At 39.5% G+C, this 26872-nt stretch overlaps 1 protein-coding gene across 1 annotated transcript in view; it reads left to right on the top strand.

Annotated features, from left to right (window-relative positions):
- Window positions 1-25595, top strand: part of ZC3H12C (zinc finger CCCH-type containing 12C) — a 42618-nt gene extending 17023 nt beyond the window's left edge. The window contains exons 2-6 of the mRNA XM_068181358.1: window positions 2958-3724; window positions 15105-15244; window positions 18029-18263; window positions 19140-19246; window positions 19997-25595. Of these exons, the coding sequence (XP_068037459.1) occupies window positions 3030-3724; window positions 15105-15244; window positions 18029-18263; window positions 19140-19246; window positions 19997-21393 (2574 nt within the window). The 5' untranslated portion in view covers window positions 2958-3029 and the 3' untranslated portion in view covers window positions 21394-25595. The remainder of the gene's footprint in view (window positions 1-2957; window positions 3725-15104; window positions 15245-18028; window positions 18264-19139; window positions 19247-19996) is intronic.
- Window positions 25596-26872: the final 1277 nt, after the last annotated feature.

Here is a 26872-nt window from a genome sequence, read left to right as displayed (position 1 = left end):
TTTTACATGCAGGGTTTAGGCCAAATGCCAGAAATAGTGTACTGCTTATGTAAAACTATTTCAGAAATATTTAGCTTTGGACTTACAGTACAAAAATACAATTTTAACTACCCTTTTAAAACAATAATATAATGACTATATATTATCTGTAGGATATGTTAAAGCTGCTGCTTTTATTATTCTGTTATTTAAATAGTTTCTGAAAAACAGTGGAGTTCTTTGCAAAACAAGCAATTATATATTGAAGCATGATGGAGATTGACGGGAAAATTAAAGCAGATAGATGTGAGGCTGGTTATGTATATATTTCTAACAATGGACCAAGCTCAGGCTACGGTCATTTTTCATATGCAGTTGATGTGCAAATCATCTAAAGTATGTTTCATATAATGCCTGATCTTCAGACACATTCATATGCTAGTGACTTCTTTGAATTGCACTGGAGGGTGTTATGATTGTATTTGCTGTAAAGCACTTAAACTTCAAGAAAAAAGCGATTGAAGAATGACTTAAGTATTATTTTAACTAACACTAAAAAAAAAAAAAATCCTCTTTCTAATCTATGCACTTCAGGCTTTTGATATTTGATGCTGTTAATATGCAAACTCTTCTTCCCCCCCTTCCAAAAAAAAACCTCCCTTCACTTTTAGTTCAATACTGAAATGACATTTCACAGTACACGGATTTAGGCAGTGACCCATTATCTCCCTGTATTCTGCAGCAGCAGTACATGAGCCAGCTCAACTTTTCAGTCCAGCTTAAAAGTATTGCCCATTAACTAGACTTCCTCGAGTCAGAGCAGATTGTGGGGTTGGTGGAACAATGATGTCGGGGCTTCCAGATTGGTTTGGCAGCTGCATTGTTCTCCGAGGGGAAACCAGACGCACTTAAGTCCCGCTCTCTTGCATGGGCTTTTGTTCATACCAAATTATTCTTTGGCTGTGCTAGTATTCATGATGGTATGTTAAAGGAGCGCATCCTAGCAACTAGAGGCTGGTTGCTAGGCAGCCTGGCTTCCAATAGGGGCTGCTTGTTTGCGATTTGTTTTAATTTTTGTATGTGTGTGTGTGTCAGTTCTGTGAAGGCCACAGTGTTGGTTTTTTAACTGTATCTTTTTATTGGAAAATTGTGATTTGTTACTACCTCTGTGCTATCAAGTGTATTATCTTAGTTAATAAATCACCATGTGAAAAGGTCCATTTCCTAAATTCTTGTTGTGTTTAATCTCTGGGTTGCTTGAAATCCTAAAGCTTTATGTTCAGAGAAGGCAATATTCATTAATTCATTAATGCATGAGAATTACAGCCCTACTGCCTTGTAACAAGATAAGATCTAAATAAAACATTGTTTTCTTCCATATCTGTCTCGCTGGGATTAAGGTGTTGGAGATGAAAGCACTAATGATAGACAAAATTTATTTATGTTAACTAGAACTGCTTGGGTAAAGTAAGATTTTTGTGCCCCATAACCAGAACACTCTACCACAAAGGTGATGTCTTAGCATTCCCTGCCTGTAGAATCTACTTTTACTGAGCCATGGATTGGGTTGTTTGTTTGATTCTCTCTAATCTTAAACCTGGATTAATTTCTCTGGTGCACTCTCTCAGATCTTTATTGCAAGAAGAGGGAAAGTACACTCTATTTTAAAAATACTGCATCAGTCTTAAATGCTCACCTGTAAGGTGATGGAAGAGTTAATGTATTTGCTGTCAGAAATTTTAAGTTCAAGTGAAGTCCTTTGTTTCTATATCTTGCTTTATATTCTGCCTTACAAGATGGAAGTGTGAAAGAACTCTTTGTTTCATAGTCTTTCGTTAATTTAAATTCTTCTTTTTCATGGTAACCTTGCAGTACAATTGGTCCATATGGTCCATTTTTATTTATGAGAAATAATTTATGTTTTATTTTCTTTATTGAAGCATTTAGCAAAGATTGCTGTTTCAAAGAACAAAGTAAGGGAAAGAGGTAGCAATCTCCCTTTAAATGTAGGTTGTTGAAGTAATGTTTCTGATTAAATGGATAACTAACTTCTGTATATAACTAACTTCTGTAACTAACTACTGCTATGCAAAATTCCCCAAGAAAATCTGATATGGCAAGTATATGAAGTCCTGAAAATGGCAACTTTTTTCTTCCATTCTTCCTAAATGGCTCATATCTATACATGTATAGCTTTGATTTATCAAAAGGCTTGCACAAATCTAGTGCAGGAGCTGAAAGCAGCTTTTAATTTTGTTGCCTTGTTGGCTTGATGAATGGTCTGTTGGAATTAGTGCAAAGACTTCCATTGGCTTTATTGGCCATTAGATCAATCCACATCCCTAAATGCGGTATGTGTTAGTAATACAACACTCTGTTGAGAGTAATTAGTCTTTCTTGACTTAATTATCACGTTATAAGGGAATTCAGAAATAGTTTCAGTGTATTCAGTTGATCTGATAGTGTCTTTCAGAACCAATAAATTTTTATTTAATCATGTTTTCTGTTACTAATAAGCCAGAGAATCTAGCACTATGCTTATTTCTTTCTGTTCAACATACTGTAAGGCATTTCATTTGAAAACCTTTTCTAGTGTATTTTATAGTCACTTTTTTTTTATTGCTACAACACAGTCTTATGCTAGAAGAAATATCTCATTGTTTTTAAATAATTACTTTACTCCTGTCTCTACATTACAGTAAGTAAACTTGGAGTCTTTGGTATTGTATTCTGTCATAAATCCATTTCTAGAAATGTATAAGTAAAAATATTTGATACATTCAGAAGACAGGTGGTTAGTTAGCTATAGATATTCCTCAGGAGGAGTTTTTTCCACTAAAAGCCTTCCATGTTTAAAAAAAAGAAAGAAGTTCTATTTCTCAGCTGCAAGAGAACAAATGCAGTTCTGAGGAAGCAGCAAGAAAATAGAAAACAAGTAATGCATGTAACCAGTTGCAACATTTTTGTTTTCTCTTTAGGAATACGGAACACTTTATATTCAGGAATACAAGAAAAACAGCAAAGTGGAGTCAAGTGCATGCAGCAGCTTCATGGGCTTGAAGGATCATCTGGGGCATGACTTAGGCCACCTTTATGTGGGGAGCACTGGCACAGAGATAAATGCAATTGTACCTTGGTCGATGGCGGAGAAGCCAACGATGGATAAGGTTAATTCTAGGAAAGAAGACAGAGAAAAGGAGACATCTGAAGAGACTTCTGGAAGCTCCAGCTGTGACTCCGAAGAAAGCACAAATTCTGATAATGATTCAGAGAGACTGAATAATTCTGCATTGGAGTCACATTTATTGCCTAAGACTCATCGACAGCTGTGCCGATCTCCTTGCTTAGAGCCTCATATACTAAAAAGAAATGAAATCTTGCAAGACTTTAGGATAGAAGAGGCTCAGATAGTACCTAAGGAAGTCAAAAAGCCTCCTGATGTGGTGAAAGAATATCAAACCAAACTGGAGTTTGCACTTAAGTTGGGTTACTCTGAAGAGCAGGTTCAGCTTGTACTAAATAAACTTGGTACTGATGCTTTAATAAATGATATTTTGGGAGAACTTGTCAAACTTGGGAATAAAACTGAGACTGATCAGACTGTAACTAATGCTAACACTAGTGTAATGCGTGAAGCGTCTTCCATAGAGTCTCAGAGGTCAGAGTCTCCACTGCAGGAGGATGTGACAGAGGATGGAGACAACCTGAGGCCAATAGTTATTGATGGCAGCAATGTTGCAATGAGGTATGTGACTATGAAGGTTTTGCTTTTCTGTTTAAATGGAAATACAGTGTGCTGATATTGTAATCAGGCTACAGGTCTATAGGACTTCAGTGGTGTACTACTCACTGTTAGAACAACCAGAGGTTAGTGCCATTGTCCCTTTGTAGGCAGATAGCAAATATCTCCTCACTACCACTCTAGTCCTTAATTTTTGGTAGTCACCATTGCTACAGGCAATTGCTGGATGGAGTTATGTACAGAAAGTTACAGCAAATGTAAGATTCCATAGGATTATAAAATAGTGATGTAGAATTAAGCAGCTTAAGGGATACTTCTTAGTTGACTAATCTGTGAGAAACTGATCTGCCCATAACATTGGTCTTGGTTATCAGTCTTGGAGTTACGTTTTATTGCCATTAATTTTTGAGATTAGTGTGTGAAAGACGACTTTCACTTATATGCCCACGGATAGCACATTTACCTGCAGTGTTCACTGATCCTGACCCAGTCATCTGGGTGCATAACGAGAAACTTGCCTAGGCGAGAGGTTCATGCTTCATCGGTTATTAAAGAGAGAAGGAAATGGCACAGAGACGTGCTGAGAGATTAGGTTTTTATGGCAATATAAATGATTAAATGATAAATTGATTGGTAACTGTTTCAGTAAGTCATAAGGATTATCTGATTACTAACAGCAAGGTTTAGGAGGTCAGTTTTAGTTTTCTGATGATTTGATAGGGTTTTCATTACCTTAGGAATAAAAGTTAATGCAAGACTTTCCTGGGCTAAAAAAAAAACCCTGGCATTTCCATGGGACTTTTTTTTTAGCTTCTAATCAAGTCAATTCCCTTTAAATGAAGCTTTTTAAAATGAAATTTAAATATACCACTTATTTATGCCAGTGTGATGGGTTTTGTTTTTTTAAGTAGAGGGGTTAACACATAAGGCAAGTATATTACTTTTTTTAATATGGTATATTCCTGCGAGTTTTTTCTGCTGGATGTGTCATTCCTTATCTTTTGGTTCCACTTGAGATGTAGAGGAGGCACGTCCAGTTGAACAAACACGATTGTGGCACTCAACCAAGAAGTTACCCAGTGACTTCTAAAATGGGTTTTTATTGTACATCACATAAATCCAAAACGGTTTTGTGTTAGCTAGTTAGCATGGCTCAGACTTGGTGGGTAGACTTAGGCTTAACTTCTCCTACAAACTGTACTGAACACATTCCAGAATTAGCTCCAGGTCTGTAATTTTTCCCTTAATGTTTATTCAGCTATTAGTATAAATATTTAGGATCTGCCTTCCTATGTTAAATTTACTTTCTTGACCACCTGCATCAAATGAACCAACTATGAATGTATGTGATACATGCTGCAGGACCTTAATAAATAGATTAAATCAGTTCACAAAATGGTTGTTCTGTATCCAAGAATCAAGTTAACAGGTCTTTACTTGTTTTCTACCAAATGTAATCACAGAATCATTCCATTTGGAAGGGGCCTTTGGAGATCCATACACAGAGCTGTGTCATTTCAAGGCCATGTCTAGTTGGATTTTAAATGTGTCTGAGGAGATGGAGACTCAGTGTATTCTCTGGGCCAGTGTTCGGGTACCCTTATTGTAAGAAAGTTTTCCTTATTTTATGTTAAAGCAACATTTCTTATATTCTGTTTTGTGCCCATTGCCTCTTGTTCTGTCACTGGACACCAATGAGAAATCAGTTTCTGTTCCCTTTATTTTTTCCCATCTGGTAATCAGACACATGGATAAGATCTTCCCAAGCCTTCTTCTCTCTAGGCTACACAGTCCTAGATCTCCCAGCGCCTCATCCTTGTGTGAGAGGTGCTCCAGTCCCTTGATTAATTTTGTTGTGCTTCACTGGCCTTTCTCCAGTGTTGTCTTTGTCTGTCTTATATAGGGGAGCCCAGAACTGAGCCCAGCACTCCATATGCATGAGTAGAGAAGGATCCCCTCCTTCCGCCTACTGCCAGTGCTTTTCCTAATGCAGCCCAGGAGGCTGTTGGTCTTCTGTGCTGCAAATGCACATTGGTGCCTCGTGATCAGCTTGGTGTTCACCAGAACCCCAATGTCTTTCACTTCAGAGTTGCTTTCCAGGTGATCAGCTCCCAGCCTGTAGTGATGATCAGTGTTAGACCTATGTAGCAGGAGGATTGGCATTTCCCTCTGTTGGATTTGCTGAGGTGCATGTTGGCCTGTTGCTCTACCCTGACCAGGGTCCCTCTGAATGAGAGTGCACCCATCTGGTGTTCTCGTCCCAGCTCAGCATCCTCTGCAAACTTGCTGACCGTGGACTCTGTTCCATTATCTAGGTCATTATGAAGATGTTAAACTCCTGGTGTCAGCCCCTGGAGTACACAGATACTGATTGACCTTCAACTGGACTTTATGCCACTAATCACCTTTGAGTGCAGCAGTTCAGTCAGATTTCAGTCCATCTCTGCTCTAACCTTCCCCCTACTTCCCTAGTTTGTCAGTGAGGCTGTTATAAGAGAAGGCTATTACAAGAACAAAGCTGTCAGAAGCTTTGTTAAAGCCACAATAAACAGTGTGTCCACTGCTCTCCTCATCCACTGAACAAGTCATCTCACCATAAAAGGCTGTAAGGCTGCTCAAGCATATTTCTTCTTCATAAATCCATGCTGACTGTTCCCAGTCATCTTCATCCAGTCTACATACAGAAATGGTTTACAGGATGATTTGCTCCATCACCTTTGCAGGGATCAGGGTGAGGCTGACCAGCTTTATAGGTCCCTAAATTACCCTTCTTTCCCCCCTTTAAAATGGAAGGGATATTTGCCCTTTTCTAGACATTAGGAATATCCCCAATTACCACAACCTTTCAAAAATTGCCAAGAGAGGCCATAAAATGTCATTAGCCAGCTCCCTTAACACCATCAGAGCCCAGCAGCCTGGCAATATCCCATTTCAGTGTTCCCAAAAGTCATCTGAGGGAAAGTCTTGTCCTGTTACTTTTGCCCAACTTCCTGCATGTTACTGTGGGCCAATCTTGAGCTTGGCATGGGTGATCCTTGAAAATTCCACCGTCTCTCCTGTGCACTCTTCTCTGCATGGGATTCTCCTCAGTAGGCCAAAATCTGCTCTCCAGAATTCTGATCTCATAATTCTGATTTTGCCTTGCTCTTTCTTCAGAGGATCTGCCTCTCATGGTCACTGCAGCAAAGGCTGCCCCTGACCTTCCCATCTGTCTCCTTCTCCCTTGTTTCTGAGGCCCAGCTGGTGCACTTGTTAGGTGCTCAGTCACACATGTTAAGAAGTTACTGCAAAAGCACTCCAGAAACTTCATGGATTACTGATGCCTGGCTGTGTTGGTCAGAACAAAAGCATCTTTGCCAACTGGCTGGTTGGTCTAGTCCATCCCACTTTTTTCTAGAAATCAGTCCTTGATTAGGAAAGCCAGTCCCATGTACATAAAAGATGAGTCTCAGCTGCTGACACCAGTTGTGCAACCAGTTGTTTGCCCACAAGATCTGTCCTTTCCCCTTAGAGAAAATAGGTACTAGTAATTAAGCACTTCAAATACTGGAAAGATTTCAGCTTTTACATGCAGGAGAGACTTGGAGTCTCTTGGACTGTTGGAGACTAGGAGTCCCCTTGCAGTTCAATCTTCAGATTTCTGTATGTAATTGTCCAGGGTTGTGTTATGCGTAGCTATAAATTGTCACAGTTTTGTCTTTCCTCTTTGCTCTTCCAAGTTGTGGCCAAGTTCACACTGGAATTGCTAAAGGGAAATGGGCCTGTGCCCTATGCAAGACTGTAGATAGTCTTTTGAGAGGTGTTCTTGGAAGCTTTCTCACGTGTTATCCCAGGAATGGTTAAACTGCGATCTGTATTCTTACTCCCATGTTGCTGTAATGCACATACCTGATGATAACATTTTCTATTAGAATTATTCTAGATAAGAGCTACTAATTTTCATTTAAAGGATTTATTTGACGGGGAAGGAAAGTTTTATGGAGAAGGTTCAGGTGACTGATGTCCAATAATTCAAGTAGGATGAGATGGCTGTCCTCTTCTGGAAGGATCAAACAGTGTGCTATCCTATGTCTCCATTCCATGACTAATTAAGGACATAGTTTCACAAAACATCCAGTGAGTGACACAGAGTGATTTACTTTTAGGCTTACCTCTATCCCACTGCCAGGGATGCTTTCCTATCTGCATCCCATCTAGTGACTGGGTGGCTGCAAGATGAGTTGATTCACCTTCCTAATTCAGAGAGCAGGGGGAATCAGAAAGGATTATTTTTCCATTAGACATGTTAACATAACCTGATGTTTTTGTCATTGGGAGAACAACTTTGTCTGACACTTAGGAGGAAGGCTATGTCTCGTTATGTGACTGGATATTCATATTTGTGGAACTGGTTGCATCTAATGAACTGATGGATTCATGAATTTCTTTAGAGCCGCACAGAAAAAGGCTTGGGTCAGAACAACTTACTCTGGCAAGCCAGAGCCCACATGTATGCCAATCGTCTGGTGACTACTCCTGTTACAGACAAGCTGTTTTAGCAAACTGTAGATTCAGAAAAACCCAACAGTCATTTTTTCTGCCTTTTGGTAACATTTGGAAAGCTTTCCTTAAACTTTCATGTGACACTGCTTGTCATTTGTGCATTAAACTGTAAATGAGTCATCAAATGCATCTTGTGTATATCAAATTTAAAGCTACAATATGGTCTAAATAATGTGAATTGGCTAAAGTTTTAAAAACAAAGAAAACATCCTCTTTCAACTGAATAGCAGAAAGGAGGCTTTTGCAAGCTATGACTTGAAGAATTGCTGTTTAGCTTCCTATAGGATACTTCAAGTCTGGTCTTGTTTTGTTATTCTACCTTTCTTGGTGTTGAGTTAACCTTTATTCAGAAGAGGAAAGATGCCCACAGTGTAAGCCTTAAACATCAAGGTTTTTTGTGAGAATGCTCTTATAGATGAGACTGATTTTTCTGTGTATATAAACTTAAAATAGAGCTGAACAGCAAATTAGATAACCCCCCTAGAGCTATTGTGGACCTTGGTAGTTTTCACTGGGTGTCCTGGGTGCCTTCAGACTTTCTTTGCTGACTGTGAAAAGAATGTTTCAAATATATATACAACTTTATGCTGAAAACTTATTGGCAGAAAAGAAGTTTGCTTTGCTTACAGAGAGTGCAACATGAAGATAACACTGATGTAAAATTCTTTGATTACTTTACTTGCTTTATTATTAGTTTTAGACACCAACTTTCAGAAGTTTATGGGCAAAGGAATTAAAGTATTTTGATAATGTTGTTTTCATTTGCAGATTGAAATCAATTGATCTTGTTTTGGTCAGTTAGATTCCTCTGAAAACTTGACCCTTGGGATTCTCAGGCCATGGAGGTGATGCATTTCAGCTTCCCTTTCTGGAAAACCTTGGCCTGTGTATTTAAGTGGTCCTTGATTGTGCATCATTGCACAAAGGAAAACACAGCATGAGATAAATGGTGTACTAATTTTTGTTTGGGAAGAGGAAGATGCTGATTTGGGGAGTTGGTTTTTAGTTAAGCACATTCCCACTTTTAAGACAGATATTTTACAATTTTTTTTCTAGTTTTCATGTCCAGGCATCCCACCAGATGTGGATGTTGTAGGTGCTTGGTGGCACCAGAAACATACACCCAGGCCTGACAGTCATGGCTAGAGCCCCCACTGCCATTCAGGAGTGGCATTCAGCTGGAGAAAGTGTCACTGGAGTGTCTAACCAGTGTTAGACATCTCTGTTCAGACAGCTGAGCCTTGGTCCCCTGTGTTAACCCCTGAGGCAGGTTGGGCTGCAGTAAAAGGTTCACTGATATCCTACTGACACAGAAGGTTCTCCACAACTGAACATTGTGTCAGCCAGAGGATGGCTCAGTTGTCTTATCTATGCCACATGGAGTTTTCATGTGACAATTTAATTGCTCATTTATTTTAACAAACTAACAATGTAGCTGCATTAGCTTCTTCTCACATTGTTGCTGAGTTTGGTAGACATGGTTGTATCTCGGTAGCTTGATTCAGACATTCATCTTTCAGTACCACTATCTATCTATTTTTTTAGTTTATTTTGAGATGTCACTATAAGGAATAGATAAAAATATTTTTCCAGCGAGTAACAATCACATGGATAGCAGCTTGTCACTGGCAGCTTTGAGTGTAGCTTCTCTTTGCCTGTTTTGACCTCGAGTGCTGAGTGTATGGCTCCGACAGAGACCCACATGCAGTTCTGGCTGGGGACAGCACCTGCTGCACTTGCAGAGTGCTCCAGCATGGGAAGCCCTACAGGCAAAAGGTATCTTGAAATATGTGACAGCTTCCAAGGCTTTTTTCTTTAAAACACCTCAAAGCATTGAAGTAATTTTGGCTCGTGGCAAAAAAACCCCAAACATATGGCACCTGTTCTGTCTGCTTCATATCAGCATCAAAATATACATATATAGGGGGAACAAATGCAGGACTGATAGAAGGCTCAGGTTAATGAGAAATGGTTTGGGACAAATGATTTCTGTGATTAGGGAATTAGTAGAGCTTAAGAAAAGTAATTAAAAAGGCTAGTTTTTTAAGTTTTTTAAATGAGGCTAGTTACAAAACCAGGCTGCGAGGGTTATGAGTCACTGATATGATACAGGTTTTCTTCTCTGTCCGTGCTATGGACTAAACACTCTTCCTCCCATGATATGACAGAAGGAAATAATTTGGTAACTCTGTAATAACTTGTAATGGGCAGGTATGTGTTTTAGTTTTGTTCTTGCTTTTAGTCAATATGCTTTTGCATAGTAGGTGTGTAGATGTGTCCAGATTTCAGTTTTAAAAAACCTTTATGCAACAGACGTTATTGTAGACCTTGCCTCTAGTCATCAATGTGCATGTTTTCTGTAGCTTTCAGAATCTGATTGTTGGTTTGGATATTATATTAGAGCACACTAGAAGTCTTGCAAGTATTCTAAATAGTCTTTTAAGCATGTATACCACAAGTCTTTCCAAGACAGTCACTAGGAAATCTAATTTGGGGTCTAGGAAGGTAACAGAGAAAATGAAAAGTGTTCTCATCAGAAGTTTTACACTTTTTACTAATTCTCCTAGCTTAAAAAAATGCTTGGTTTATTTTTTTGCTCAGGAAACATGCTACTTTATTTTCTTTCATTTAAAAATAAAATTAGAACTATTAACAGACCAAATATAAAAGTGATGGTAAAAGGAATCGTTCATACATGATATGAAAAAGAAATAGGTATTTCTAAAGGAATATAATTTTTCTTGCAACTGAGAGTGATAGATGAAACATAGTCAGCAAACAGAACCAAAGTACTATAAACCAGTATCTCACTCAGGGCTACAGCTGTCAACCTGACTGGTCTGAGCTTTCTCATATTCCTAATGATTGGAAAGAGATTTTTAAAAGGAAGTTTCTTGACAAAGAATTTACAAACATTTTTCATCTTTTTCACAACTAAGAAGGAGGAAAAGAAGTCAGAAGCAGTAGCATGATTTCAGTCTTTTCACCATATGACATCATAAAGCTGATGAAGCACAAAGATCACAAAATGAAGAGCATCAAATCTGTCTAACAACAAAAGAACAAATTTTAATTATACATCTCTTTCACGGACTTTCTCACTAATTATCTCAATTCCTTGGAATTTGTATCCCCTCAGATCCGAGCTTAGGCATGTGTCTGAAAAGGAGTCGAAAAAAGAGCGAAGATTTATACAAGTTACAAATTCACTTGCTCAGCAGTGCAGAATAGCTGGTATGCATTGTAATGCATTCACCACTTCTGTTTCATACAGTTTAAGTATATTTAAAATTTCTATTGTGGATGAAAGAATTTTGATAGTCTGTACTATGCAATAGAAAACTAAGGAGCTGGACTGCCTGGTCCCCTCTCTGTCTTTAAAAGCATGGCCTGAACTACAACCTGATGGAAAGCAATAGGCAAGAATGTCCAAGACTCCAGGATTTTTTTTCTTGAAATTATTTCTCAGATTTGCAGAAAGAAACATAGTGCTGCTAAAATGTAGTCTTACACACCACTTTTTCATTGTCAGGAATGAAAAGTAGGCTTATCCACTTGAAATCATGGAGATTGTTTAGAGTAATCACAGTACAGTGATTCCACTGGAATTTAATAGCTGGAACAAGATCTTCCTTACTGTTTTAAAATGGATTACAATATATTTATAGTTGCACTCAGCCTGCTGATAGCATGAGCAGTAACCTCTTGTCTCAGGCTTTGCAAAGGAGGACTTATGGCTGCCCCCTAGGCATTGAATATGCACCAAGTGTCCCAATCTTGTCTTGTCAAGGGAAGATGAAATTAGACCATAGATGAAATACTGTTGGGCCATTTTTTCTATGCATTGTGTGCATGTGCACTTTGTGTCACATCTGTGTGTCGTTTGGTTTTCTATTCCTTGTACGTTTTAAAATACACAGAGATACCACTCTTGCAGCCAAACAAGCACAAGAATAGTTTTGTAGTATAAAACAATACCTAGAAAAAAATACTGGTCTGTGTTTTATTATTACAGTGTTATTATGATGTAATACAATATTGTGTGATATGATCATAGAAAACAGGGAATTCATTACTGCAGAGGTCTACAGCTAAAGCTGAATAGGATATTGAGGTACATAGATGTATTGTTCCTGACATTGCTCCTAGTGTAGCCCTAAAGGCATAGAAGATGGGCTTAAACTATCCTTTGAGTACCGCAGGGCAGCTAAAATCTACAAGCTTTGATCATTATGGCTGGCAACAATTGCAATATCAGAGTATCAGAGTATATGCTTATGTTTGCAGGTACTGTCTCCAGTTTCATTACAAGAGGAAGTAGGACACTTCCTCACTTAAATCCAGTTAATGGTAGTGGGCTCTTCTTTTCCTTTTCCTTTTCCTTTTCCTTTTCCTTTTCCTTTTCCTTTTCCTTTTCCTTTTCCTTCTCCTTCTCCTTCTCCTTCTCCTTCTCCTTCTCCTTCTCCTTCTCCTTTTTCCTTTTTCCTTTTCTTTTTTTTTTTTCTTTTGTTTGGGATCTGTGACGTTTAACACAGTCTTTGCTGAGAATGATGCTTTGTAAGGAGTGTTATTCTCTCTTGACTCAGGTGCAAATGTACACCACCTCCATCACAGGCTTCTGAAATCAGAATATTTTTGCAAAAGTTTTCTCACTTTTTCTTTGGCACTTCGTCTATTGCACAATTACTCAAGCTCCCACAGTGTCAAGAAAGATACAGCAGTGCTATGTTTTAGAAGGTGGAATAAGTAGGTACATATTTTCCTACAGAGGGGGAAAAAGTTTTTAAATAACTTTCTGGTGTTTTATTTACCCCAAAACATGCAAGGAGAAAGGGACTTCTAAAATTCCTTTGTCTATCTGTCATTATATTGTCCCCTTCACTAATCACAGGCAAAGAATTTTCTTTTACCCTTCTGGAAAGCAGATTGTGGCATACCTGCTATACATGACAAGCCAGCCAAGTGAAAGGTGATGACTTCTTTCCATGCCCCTGTGTTTCCTCTGCTATACAGAGCTGCAGCATTGGGAGGGGTGTCACAAAAGTTGCTTGTCTCCTGTGCATGGAGAACCTAGACGGGCCTCAGAGGAGCTGTCAGTCTTTTTCTGCAAAGTGTCCAATGAGGAGATCCCAAAATCCGTGGCCAGACTGTACCACAGATCAGGGAGAAAGCTTTCACTAACATAGTGCTTAACTATGTTAGTTAAGGACTTTTCTAGCTCTAGTTAAGGACTTTTCTGTCCTTATCTGGCGGGACTGTAGTGGGTTGGCTGTGGCTCACCTCCTCCCAGCAGAATGGGAGAGAAAACATGAGGAGCAAAAGCAAGAAAACCCATGGCTCAAAATAATGACAGGGAGATCAGTCATCATGTATTTTTTTATGTCAGGCAGACTCAGCTTGGGGAATTCAATTTAATTTATAGCCAGTTAATATAAATATTTAATTCCAAATCAGGTATTGGGAAACAAAAAGGACAATCATTAAAATATTTAGGGGAAAGACTGTCTCCCCTTTTCCAGGCTTTCTTCACTCCAAACATGTGTCGTCCTCACTACCTCACCACAGCATCACTCTTACACCTTGTCACAGCTGCAGGTGGCAGTCAGTCCTTTCAGAGCAGCTGTGAGCAGTGCAGGGGACTGGGGTCAGCATGTCACAGTTTTCAGTTTTTCTCTGCTGCTCCTTCTTCTTGTACTTTTCCTGTTCTCTAGTGTGCAAATCCCTCTGGGCATGTACCTGCTCCTCATGAAGAAGCTCCTCATCCTCATACCATGGTGTTCCCTCATTCCCATCTCCTGCACTGTGGAGCTGGCTAGGGCTGGGTGTGCCCATCATGGGGCAATCCCAAATTTTTCTCAGAGCAACCATGTCACAATCTATGGACACCCATTGGTTGATTGCTGTCCTCCCTTTCAGTTACTTCCTATACATGGGTGATTGGTTTGTTCTTCCACAAGCTGCTTTTTTTTTCAGATTAGCTAAATGTGCTTACTTCATCCTTTCCCCATAGGTCTCCTTTCACTTTCTTTTGGATTCTTTCCATTTCATCTATGTCTTTTATAATGTCATGCCTGAAACTGGATGTAGAAGTAGGGCAAGGACTTGTCTGCCTTTAGAAAATGACATCATTGCGTCTCTTGCCTTACCCCAGACAGTTATTGCACAACAGACAGATACTTTGTTTTGCTTTTGTCTGATCACAATTAATTGTCTCTACACAGCGTTTAAAATACACGTTAATTTCTCCTTCTGAAGTACGTACTAAGCACATTCTTAGTTTTGCCATGTTGATTTTGGACAGTCTCCTCAGTTTGCCTGATTTGTCCTGTTGAATGCTTGCCATCCCCTTGGGCTTGGAGGCCTCCTCTCTCATTCCCTGTTCACACAGGACCTTGAGGAGCTCCTGCAGCAGCTGGTTCTGCTGTGCCTTCCCCTGCTGCTGTGTACACCTGTGCTCATCTGCTACCATTTCCTAAGCACAGTGCACTCTCGTGTTAGTATTTTGGACCTCCTGCTTTCCCTCATCAAGTCTTTGAGCTGCCTGTTATACCCCATACTTTTGGTTGGGCTATGAGGATTTTTAAAAAACCCTACTTACATTTTTCTTTGTTTGTCAAATATGTGTACCGGTAATAAATGTGTTTGGAAGATTTAGCAGCCCTCTCCCCCACTGTTTTGGAATTGATGGCTGTGTTTGGGCATGGCTCAGACAGACTCCCAGGTGCCTTTAGAAACCATGGAGCAAGTGAAAAGCATGGCTATGACATCTGCATTTTACTGAGCTCCATTTATGGTCATAGAAAAAGTCATCTAATAAAGAATTTTAATGTGTGTGTTTCAGCCATGGGAACAAAGAAGTATTTTCTTGTCGAGGAATCAAACTGGCAGTAGATTGGTTTTTGGAAAGAGGCCACAAGGATGTTACTGTGTTTGTGCCAGCGTGGAGGAAAGAACAGTCAAGACCAGATGCACTTATAACAGGTAAGCTCCATCTTTGCTTGTTTGTTCAGTGCTTTGCCCAGCAGGAGTACTACTGCTCAAATGAGCAAACCTTTAGCAATGAAAGGCTGTAACAGAAAGTATCTTGGTGCAGTAATTTCATCGTGATCTATAGGTAGGAAAAAGACAAAGCAATGCCCTTTCCAAGTCCTCCTGTTCTGTTCTGATCATCTGCTTAAGTTTCCATACCATTGCTACTTACTTCTTGAAGGATGTAATTGCCTTTTTTAAAATCTGCTATTTCAGTGCAGCATTAGTAGCAAAGAGGTTTGAAGTTAGTCACTTGCTGGGTATTATTTCTTGTGGTGATCAGATTCTGTCAGGCTGGCCTGTCACTGCCCATGCTTTGGATTATGGGAATTATCCAGACAAAAAGGGAATGAATGGCTCCCCTCTTTGTCATTACTATTAGCAAATAGACAACTTTTGAAAAATTTAATTTTGAATGTGTTTATCTAGGAAAAAATTTGGTGTAAAGGTATTTATTCCTTCATCAAACTAGCAAGTTCTTTGTGAAGGCTGGAGAGACATCCTCCAACTGCCCTAAAGTTGGAATAGAAAGCAATTGGGGGTTAAAAAAACCCTAGAAGTTGGAGAGGAGGAAGGGTTGTTTTTTTTTGGGGGGGAGGGGGGTAGCACAGCTACCATTAAAGGAGGGGAAGCTTTTGAGACTAATAGCTGTAGCTTCTAAAAGAATACTGAAGCATGTTTTGATTGCCACATGTATCTTCAAATATCTGCAAAGATCCTCTCAACACTTCATTCAATTTTCTGGATTGCTACTAGAATATAGCATTCCTTAACACAAGGAAACATTTGGAAAGCTGCTGTTAACCCTGTTGGCAGTGTGGAGCCTTCCTTTTGAATCTATTCTCTTTTGCTGTACTAGTGTTTGCAGTGTGAGAAGAGCATTAGCTAAGTAATAAAAATTTGGCCACTTAGAATTAAATTGTGACGTCTGCTTGAAGTGTTCGTAGGGCTAAATGCCCCAAAAGGTGTTTCAAGAAAGCAGCAAGGCTAGAATTGACCTAGCAATGGTGAATTGTCTAGCAATGAGAAATCAGTTTTCCACGTGTCATCATGGACCCTGAAAATAGGAGGAAGATCAGAGCAGGTTATTGTATCTTTTGTAAAAATACTGCATCTTCTGTTTTCCTCTAAGGATTCAGGAAGCCTGTGCTACCAGGCATGTAAAATATCTGGTGCTGACACTTGTTTCCAGAGTTATGCACCTGAAATACATGGCCAGCTGGAGTTTTGAAAAAGCCCTAGTTGACTAACATAGGGATGGTTCTAGACTGTCAGCATTCATGAGAAGCCTCTTGGACAAAACAACAGCCACATCTTTCTTACCAGTACCTGCCAGTCATCACATGGCAGATTTTTTTTATTCTTTCCTAGCAAGGAAAAAAAACTCACCCTCCATCTCACTCTCACTCGTCATTTAGCACATTGTGGGGGTTTGAATACAAAAGGGTTGTATTTCATTTAAAATTTTGTGCTTTTTCTGTTAAGCAAATAAATACTTGTATCAAATAGATTGCTTATATGTTATATTAATGCTGTATTTCTCCTTGTTGGAATCTTTTTTTTTTCCCAGATGGAACATGTTCCCTGTCAAGTTTCTTATGCTACAAAACAGTTGAGTTATTTGAGATCTTAACCATTGCTTATAGCCATGACTCATACTCACTATGCAAGCATCTTCTGCTGTTTTAGATGTTGCCTAGTATTTTGTGTATTTTTCTTTCATAGCTTGTCTGCTCCAAGAAGAGTGATAGTTAGGAGAATCAACATAAGGGGTAGGTGCCCCAGTACTAGGTACAGCTTCCTTCATAGCCTGAGGTCTGTCTTTGAAAGCTCCTTGGGATCTCCAGGTTCTACACAGGAAAAGGGAAAATAAAATACTTTTGGGATATGTGAGTGACAGATTGTGTAGAACAAGAAGGAACTACATAAAATGCTAAATATGCTTATTTAGAAGGATTGAAGAGAAATCTGTCTGGCTTTAATAAGAACTTATATTAATGTGTACACATATATACAAATATTATACACATATTATACACATATATAAATGTGCAAACCATTCAAGAAAAGATACAATCTAAACTATTACTGTTGTTAATAAAAAAACCAAACCAAATCACCACCATTTTTGCTGTTGGTTACAAAATTACATCAGATGCCTTTCTGGGGAATGCTGTTAATATTTGTGGAGAGCCTGAGTGCTTGTACAGAATGTGGATTTTCTAGTCCTTGTGGGTACCCCTTCTGTTGATGGGCAGAGACTTTCATGAGACTGTCCCATTAATATGAGCTCCTGGAATTCTTTCAAAAGATATTTCTTGCTGGGTTCTACAAAGAGATGGAAAAGGTCTGTCTTCACCAAGGAGAAGTTATGAGAAAACTGTGGCTGTACTTGGGTATAGTCTTCATATTCAGTGGTGATAAAAAATGACCCCTTCACCAGAGGGGTGATAAAATGGTTTTTCTTTTGAGCCACAGGAACATGAACAAGGTCCCCTGTGTTAGTCGTAGAGAAATGGTGTGGAGCAGGAGGTTTTGATTTGTTTTTAGGGTTTTTTGAAAGTATTGTCAGCTGAATGCTGATTGTAAGTTCAGATATTATATGTGGACTATAACATATAAGACATTTTTAGTCCTAAATGCTTGGATTTTATTCCTCAAGCCTAATATCTTTAGAGGTTAAACGAACTTTTTTCTTTTCTTTCTTGTTTGACTTTTGATTCTTATTCCTTGTAGATCAAGAAATCTTACGTAAATTAGAAAAGGAGAAGATTCTCGTGTTCACACCATCCCGGCGTGTGCAAGGGAGAAGGGTGGTGTGCTACGATGACCGATTTATAGTGAAGTTGGCCTTTGAGTCAGATGGCATCATTGTCTCTAATGATAACTACAGGGATCTAGCTAATGAAAAGCCAGAATGGAAGAAATTCATAGATGAACGCTTGTTGATGTATTCTTTTGTTAATGACAAGTAAGTCATTCTGTCTTTACATGTGCCACTAAAATAATTGATAAAAGGACAGTTTGAAGATTTGCACAAATTTTTCATCCTACACCCAAATCATTAGGTATATGTAGGAAAACAGGAGGAATAGTCAATCATAAATTTGGTCTTCTGATTAGAATTACTTGAAACTGTTTTTGTAGCAACATTTTTAGTTCTTTTTATGCTATTTTTTCCTCTTTGGTGTATGCCAATGTATATTTGATGTATGCTATGGTATAATATTCCAGCTCTGTTGATCTACTGAACAAACATTTTGGAGTGCCTGTAGTTAGACTTCTAAGTCCTAGAGTCATAGAAAAACCCAGGTTGGAATGAACTTCAGGGAGTCTGTAGTTCATCTGTCTGATTAGATCCATCTATAGTAAATGTACCCCAGCCTGCAGATCAACTGCAGTTACTGCTGGTGGCTTCTTGTAGTGCTCCCCTAAGCAGGCACTTGTGTTGAGGTGCCTGAATGCTGATGCAAGAATCCTAGGCCGTCACCACAGTTTTGCAAAGCTAGTAGTGGTGTTTTAAGAAATGGCTGCCTGTTTGCAGCCCTTACTTTTGATTTTGGGATGGGTTATTTGCAGCCCTGCTTTGCCACAAAGCATCAGCTGAGCTGGACCAAAGGTGTCTAAAGCAGTCTAGAGGTGTCCACACAGTCTGTTCCTGTGACCTACCTCTAAGGCAGTACCTGCAGCAGAAAGATGGCCTTCCAAAACTGCTCTTGAGGTTCCCAGATTTAAAAATGACAGGATGGCAGGTTATCATGTAGCATAGTCATGAGGTTCTTGGTCATTGCATGAGAAGTATGAAAAGGCTTGTTTGCTTCCATAATACTTTGTTCTTTCTTTGTAGATTTATGCCTCCTGATGATCCTCTTGGTCGCCATGGTCCAAGTCTGGACAATTTTCTTAGGAAGAAGCCTATTGTGCCAGAACATAAGAAGCAGCCATGTCCATATGGTAATTTGATTTAACCCATCAATTTTTATGTACTGGGACGGGGGACCAAGATCCTGCTTTATTTTAACACTGCCAAAACTGTTTAAAACTCTTTAACATTGGTTTTAACGTTGTTGTCTTATCCTCAGATGTGTTGAAATGCTGAGCTGATGGTGGAAACCGAAGCAATTTTTTCATGTGCTACTTAAAAAACATTTCTGTCTACTAGTTGAACTAAAGGAGCAATTTAATTAAACATTCATTGGAATAAATCCAAATCAACACCTAAATTCTGCAGGTTCCAGAAGCCCTTTCTAATGTCATGAAATATTGAGGTTTTCTTCCAGAGAATTAATTGAGCTATCTGAAGTTTAGCTACTGAGCATTCCTGCAGGCCTCTTGACTAAGCTGAAACCTGCTGGCCTTATGGCTGTGGGACTTCTCTATTAAGTTTTCTGCCTGTATATGCCTTGGCCTGACACAGCAGGTGTGTACAGCCTCCCTGGCAGTGCCACATCCAGCTCAAAATGTGGCTGGTATTGTTGGTCTGCATTCCCAGAGCACCAGCTGCAGGATACTACCATCACCTCTTTTTTCCCCACAAAACAGGAGAGAAGTTATTAGAACACACCCTGTGTTGCATGAAACCAATCTTATTTGCAAGATCTTTCAAATCAACAGTAGAACTAAAAATGAGAGGCATTTCTGTTATTTGATGTCGAACAGATTTTGTTGGAAGTTTTTAAAATCTGATTATGTTTGTATTAATAGGGAAGAAATGTACCTATGGACACAAATGCAAATACTATCATCCAGAAAGAGGAAATCAGCCTCAGCGATCCGTAGCTGATGAACTTCGTGCCATGTCTAGAAGCACAGCTGCCAAAACTACAAGTGAAGGAGGACTGGTAAAAAGCAATAGCGTTCCCTGTAGCACTAAAAGTGATGGCACTTCAGAGCTGAAGCGTGTTGCTCCAAAGAGGCAGTCGGATCCTAGTATAAGGACTCAAGTCTATCAAGACTTGGAGGAAAAGCTTCCCACCAAAAACAAATTGGAAACCAGGTCTGTACCTTCTTTAGTTAGTATACCAAGTTCCTCTGCTGGAAAACCCCAAAGTACTGCACCTTTAACTAACGGCCTTCCATCCGGAGTTCACTTTCCACCTCAGGATCAAAGACCACAGGGACAGTATCCTACAGTGATGATGGCAACCAAAAATCATGGAACACCAATGCCTTATGACCAGTATCCAAAATGTGAATCTCCGGTGGATGTAGGGTATTACTCTATGCTGAGTGCATATTCAAACCTCAGCATATCTGGACCGCGTAGTCCTGAGAGGCGCTTCTCCTTGGACACAGATTATCGAATTAGCTCTGTAGCTTCTGACTGCAGCAGCGAGGGGAGCGTCAGCTGTGGCAGCAGCGATTCCTACGTGGGTTATAGCGACCGCTCTTACATGAGTTCGCCTGACCCACAGCTAGAGGAGAACTTGAAGTGCCAGCACATGCACCCCCACGGCCGCCTTAATGCTCAGCCCTTCCTGCAGAGCTACCATGAGCCCCTCACTCGAATGCAGAGCTATAGTCACGAAGAACCAAAGCATCACCACAAATCTCCCATTCCATATATGGCTGTGCATCTGCAGCACCCAGCAGTCAGTGCTCGTTCCAGTTGTCCGAACGACTACTCCACATCTCAGAGCTCGTCTCATTCGAAGACGCTGCATCTGGGGAGAGCCCTGGTGTCCACGAGAATAGACAGCATTTCAGACTCGCGTTTGTATGAACACTCTCCGTTAAGACACAGGAAGCCTTACTCTGGCCAGGAAGGGCTGGGAGGTTGGGATAGGCAGAGTTACGGGATGGATGCCTACGGCTACCGCCAGACGTACTCCTTGCCCAGCAACCCCACGCAGCCGTGCTATGAGCAGTTCGCCTTCCAAAGCCTTCCCGAGCAGCAGGACCAGCCCTGGCGCGTACCTTACTGTGGAATCCCGCAAGACCCCCCAAGGCTCCAAGACACCCGGGAGAAGGTTTACGTTAACCTCTGCAACATCTTCCCCCCCGATCTCGTGAGGATGGTGATGAAGAAGAACCCTCACGTGACGGACGCTCAGCAGCTCGCTGCTGCCATCTTAGTGGAGAAATCTCAGCTAGGTTATTGAGAGATGACGCATCTTTGTGGCGTCTGGTAGTTTTCAGCTCAGCTCTAACGCTGAGGGAGGTTTGCTACAATAGCATTTGGGATCTCCTTCTCAGCAAGGAGGTTATATAGTAATCCGTTTATGTGAAATACTGTATCATGGAGTCTGTATGTATAGCCCCATGCATTGAAAGTACCAGATAAGTCTTGTGTTCTAGTTTGAAAATTTTTAAATGGCTATTTTCACATCTGGAGGATGTTCCAGTTTAAATTAATATATATATATATATATAAAAAAGAAAAAAAAATCTGTGGTCTCTGGTTATAATCTTTGGTGCATCAGGGGTTTATATGCAGCACTTTCTTATCATTGTTACATTTTGTTGGGATTTTTGGTTTCATTTTTTAACTTGCTGGATGCTTATCCTTGGGCTGTGAGATATTAAACTGCAGAATGAGGATTTTGCTACTTCTGGCAGGCAATTTTCAAGCCAATTTTCAAGCCAAGTGTCTGAACTTTTTAAACTGCCACGAGTATGTCTGATGTATGTTTGTTTGTTTTTGTGAGCTTTTTTGTGCTGTAATCACCTGTTTGTAGAAGACAAAGATTTCCTACAGCACTGACTTCATTTTTTGAAACAAATAATTAAGTTACCAGTTAACAGTGAAATGGGTAACAATATATTTGTAATTTATAGTATGGCACTTTTTGTTGCTTTCTTTGTTTTGCTTAAATAGTTACATGTTTTTGTTGGTGCAGTCAATTAGTAAGATCAGATGCAAACAGAGGAGGAAAAGATTTTTTATTTTTTACTAATTTATGGATATGTTAAAAGCCTTATTGACTGATTTTAAGAGGTACTGAGAATTTGCAGCCCCCTTGGAAGCTAAGAGAAACTGCAAATGCTCAGAACCTCCCCAAACCAGGCCACCCTGTTTCAGTTCCCATATATTTTTACCCAGCTCTGTGTATCTCTGGTCAGTAGATGGGGACCTGAAATCGTAGGGTCCTGTTTAGTTGTTTTATATGTTTTTCCTTTGTATTGCTGCACAACTGTACTGGATAAAATATGCTTTTCATAAAGTATTTTACCTGTTTTTTAAATGAATTTAATTATCTCAATGCAAGTTTTGTATTTAAGATACTGTTTGATTTTTTCTTGCTATTTATCAAGGCTGGCCTGAAAAGGTTTTGTGTGTTCAGGATATGCAACATTTATTATCTGCACTATGGTAATGATATTGTAGCTCAAAATAATAACTTAAACTTTTTTTTTTTTCTTTTTTGGCTGGGGAGGGGAGGGTTGTGGGGAGAGAAGATACCATATGTGTTCCTGGCATTAGTTTTTTGCTATTTTCATTGTGTAGGCCTGATTCTTGCCACAAATAGTGTAGTTTTAGAAACAGACAAGCCAAGTCTGTTTTAGCATTAGTAAGGGATATTTCTGGTTTAAAGTCATGGGTTTTACTAGCACCTCTTAAGCTTTTTTATATATATATATATATATATATATATATATGAAAAATAGAAATAGTTTTTGCAATTGATGTCAGATGTACTTCCATGACATGATCAGTTGCCGACAGTTTTAGGTTTCCATACATTGTAATGATGTTCAGTGTTAAAGTCACTCGTTTACACTATTACAGCTGATAATTTTGGTACACTTGCTGGAGTTTTAAGTAAGGCCCTGAAGAACCAGAAAGTACCTTTTACTGTTGATACAAATTGTATCTTTTTAACTGAGAACTATTTTGATTTTTAGATTAGAAACACAGATGTAAAATTATAACTAGACTTTTGGGCAACATTTTATCCCTTATTTAAAAATTAGAGGTTTCAGACATAGAATAGATTTAGGCAAGTAAAAGTAGGTATTTATTTAGGTGTCTGTCTCAATTTCACATACTATCACAAAAAATAGACTATTGGCATCTTATTCCTTCTAAAATCTTTGTAGTGGGAACTCACTAAAATAAAGGTAAAATGCTGCCTGAAAATGATGTCCAAGCACCTTTGAATACGAAGATGTTTTCACTACTTGTGTGACACCATGTGTTGCAGCAAGTAGGGTTTGGGTATACAGTAAATGCTTCTAAAGAGCATTGTGCTATAGACATATCCAATAATCTGAACCATGTTCAGCAAACCAATTCAGGACGTGGTGCTCCTGCAGCTTCCACTGCTGGAGCCCTGCAGGTTCTGCCATTGCCTGTTCCCCTGGCATGGCCAGAGGGGCTCTACACCATCTGTCCTGCGTTGTGTGTTTAGGGAGAAGACCTCTTCACCTGTGGCAACAGTTTTTCCCTGGATTTGGTTGGTCGCCATCCGTAGAGCATGTTTTAATTAGAGATTGATGCAGCGCTGACGCTGAGGTTTGGACTGGGAAATGGGTCTCATCTTAGTTGTACGCTAAGATTTGGTTAAACTGAATTACACTGAAGTACTACACCGTAGTGTAGATGCAGCTGTTTTAATAATGCAATTATTGTGTTTGTGGTTTTAATAGGTTTCTACGTTTATTTTTTATGTAGGTATTCTGCCAAAAGTTCAACTCCTTTAAGCATGAACTGAAACATGCATATAGAAGTGAAATATGCATAATAGAAGTGTTTTGTATTTTTTCCTGTGATGTGGGCACCAGGATGCTCCTGCCGTGCACATGTAACAGTCTGGCCTAGAGCAGGGGCTCAGCAACTGAGATATCAGTGTGAGGAGCTGCACTGCCCAGGCCTGAGTTACCTGTGTCCATTGCCTTCGCACACAGACAGGGCAGTACTGAATCCCCAAAGGGTGGTGATCACTAGGGAATTCTTGTGATAGGTTCTATGCTTTGCACCCAAGCACTGAAAAGGCTTTAAAAATAAAAGAGCAGGAGTACTTTGGTGGATTTTAATGTTGTGCAATGATGTGCTAGTTCCCCTTAGACTCGCTTATGTTGGGTAAAGGAAATTTACTGTGGACAGAATGTTTGCCTTGATACTTCCTTTTGTTTTGCTGTGGTAACAGATGGAGGAATTGTGTGTGAACATCTCCAAGATGAGATCAGTCTGTATATTTAACAACTTCTAAAGAGTACACCAGTAACAAACATGGATGCAGTGGTACTACCTTTGTCTGTGTAATTGCATTGATGCAAATAACTGAGCTGTAACCTCCTGTGATCCTTAAATAGCAGAGGTAATTCAGTGAAACTGTCTTGGCTCCAGCTGAGTGCCAGAGATGCAATGAAGGGTTTAGTACCTTCAAATTATAGCTGTCCCTCAGCTAAGAAGAGGGCAAAACTTCCCTTTGTCTTCAGTTCTTGAGAGTTGTTTTGATACCAAGCAGAAACTCTGTATTTTTAGATAAAATCCCAAGCTGTTATAACTGCATCAGTAATAGTATATAGATATACAGTATTTTTAATGCACATACATTAGGCATCTCCCCACAACTGTTTTCAATACAACGTGTCGCAAGTATTTAAGAGTTTTTAAGTGTGTCCTGTAGATAACTAACTTTGAGCTAAATGTACCCAGGCTATGACAGTATTAATCACTTTGTTGCTTTTTATTTTTTCAAATATGTGGGTTTTATATATATGTATATGTATATATTTGTATATATACACACATATATTTGGCAAGTGGGTTTAAGATACTGCTGATGGTCTGAGGTAGGTAAGATCATACCTTCCCAGGTGTCCCATTTTCTTTGGCATGTCTGAATTGTAGCTTGGTCCTCCATTGCAGAGTAGCTCTGGGGAGAGCCAAAAGCCTGATGTGTTCGTGTGATGCCCTGAAAAGAGAGGGCGTGCCGGGCTGGGGAAGCCCTCAAAGGAGACTCCTGCAGCCTCGGTGGGTGCGGACTGTAGCTGACATGTTGGAAGATGTTGGAGATGGTGAACGCCTTCCCAAAAATATCAAAGCTGCCAGTGTAAACCAGAGTACCTCACTTGGAAGGGAACACTGGGGGCGTTTGCCCCAGCAGGGTGAGTGCTGGAGGACTGAATGCCTTGGGTGAGAGATACTGCACCGTCTTGCCACAGTAAGAGAGTACCAAAACATTTACCAGTTTTACCAGTTGATGGTTTGACCAAGGTATTTTCAATGTGTAAAGCTTGAAAAATGAGACATAATGCTTTCCTGCTCTCTAGAGCATTTAGAAAAATACCCAACTGACTTTTCATTGCTACTGAAAATTTAAAATACTGTGCAATTAAAAAGACCATTAAAAAAAAACCCTTAGAAATTATTTATTTTTATTTACAGTGTGACTTGCTAATTTATTCCTTACATTATAAGGCCATGGTGGAATGCTGTTTGTTGAAGTTTTTTTATCATAGGAACTAAAACTGCTGAGAAGAAAAACCAATAGATTTAAACTTAAAATTCTATGGCCTTGTTTTCTGTAAAAGGGCTGAGGTTTTATAAAAGTCAAATCACATGTTTTATATACTTAGTAAATTTTAGAGAGGAATAGTTTAAAAAGTTTTGTTCAAATTAAATATGTTTGGGCACATTGTTTAGACTAATAATGTCACTAAACCTAGAATCACCTGTACTAAATGTTTTTTCCAGCTAATCTTTTGCTCAGTAACACAAGAGATGTTCAAATTTCATCTTTAGATATTCTAGAATACATTTCTCAAGGTTTCATGAGAAGCTGCTGGCCCAGGCACCCAATCACATGGGAAATGCACATTTGCAAGGGAAGCATCCTGCAGAGTGCTGGGTTTTCCTTGCCATGCCGTACAGGGAAATGTACTGGTGCACATCAAGTCTCACAGATGTTTGTAGAGACACTACCAAATATCATGTGTGGTTCATAGTTATCAGTGTACTTGAAATAATTTTCCACCTTCCATTTTCAGGTCTTAAAGGGTTGTCATAACTTGTGCTTGGAGTGTTTATTACTCTGTCTACCCTTTAAGCTGAATGACTGCAATAGTTCTCATTCCCTCTCACACTCAATAGCCGTGGGAGGGTCCAGTCTCCCAAACACCAACACGTACACCTGACTTCAGCAGAAGCAGAGGTGTGGGCTGGTTTAGAGGTGTGAGAGAATACCTGAGTCAGACTGGCGTGTGTGTAAGTGCAGCTGGGCTGGGACCTTGAGGAGCACAGCTGGAGAGCCACCTCCTCCCAAGCACAGGAGAGATCTCACTGGTGCTGACAGGTCATTTGGCCAGGATTGCCCTTTGCAGGCTTTGGGAACACCTACAAACCAAATTTCCTTAGATGTTTAAGCACATCCATCCTCTCTTTTTCAAAGTACAACAATCTACTCTTGCCTTATAAAACAAAACTTCTCTGCTATTTTTTTGTAGAACAACCCATTTTATTTTGGTCTCAGATAAATTAACCATGTGAGATTGGCTGGTTCGTTACTTTTTATTTATCTAAATGACATTCTTAATGAAACTGAAATTTAAGAACAGCTTTCCCAGCATACAATAGAGTATCCTGCGAGGAAGCAATGCAGATACAACAGCAATAATTGTATTTTGTAGCTCTTT

This window comes from Anomalospiza imberbis, chromosome 2 (genome assembly GCF_031753505.1).
Source record: "Anomalospiza imberbis isolate Cuckoo-Finch-1a 21T00152 chromosome 2, ASM3175350v1, whole genome shotgun sequence".
NCBI lineage: Eukaryota > Metazoa > Chordata > Aves > Passeriformes > Viduidae > Anomalospiza > Anomalospiza imberbis.
Note: the sequence above shows the minus strand (reverse complement) of the source record. Positions and strands in the feature narration are given on the sequence as shown.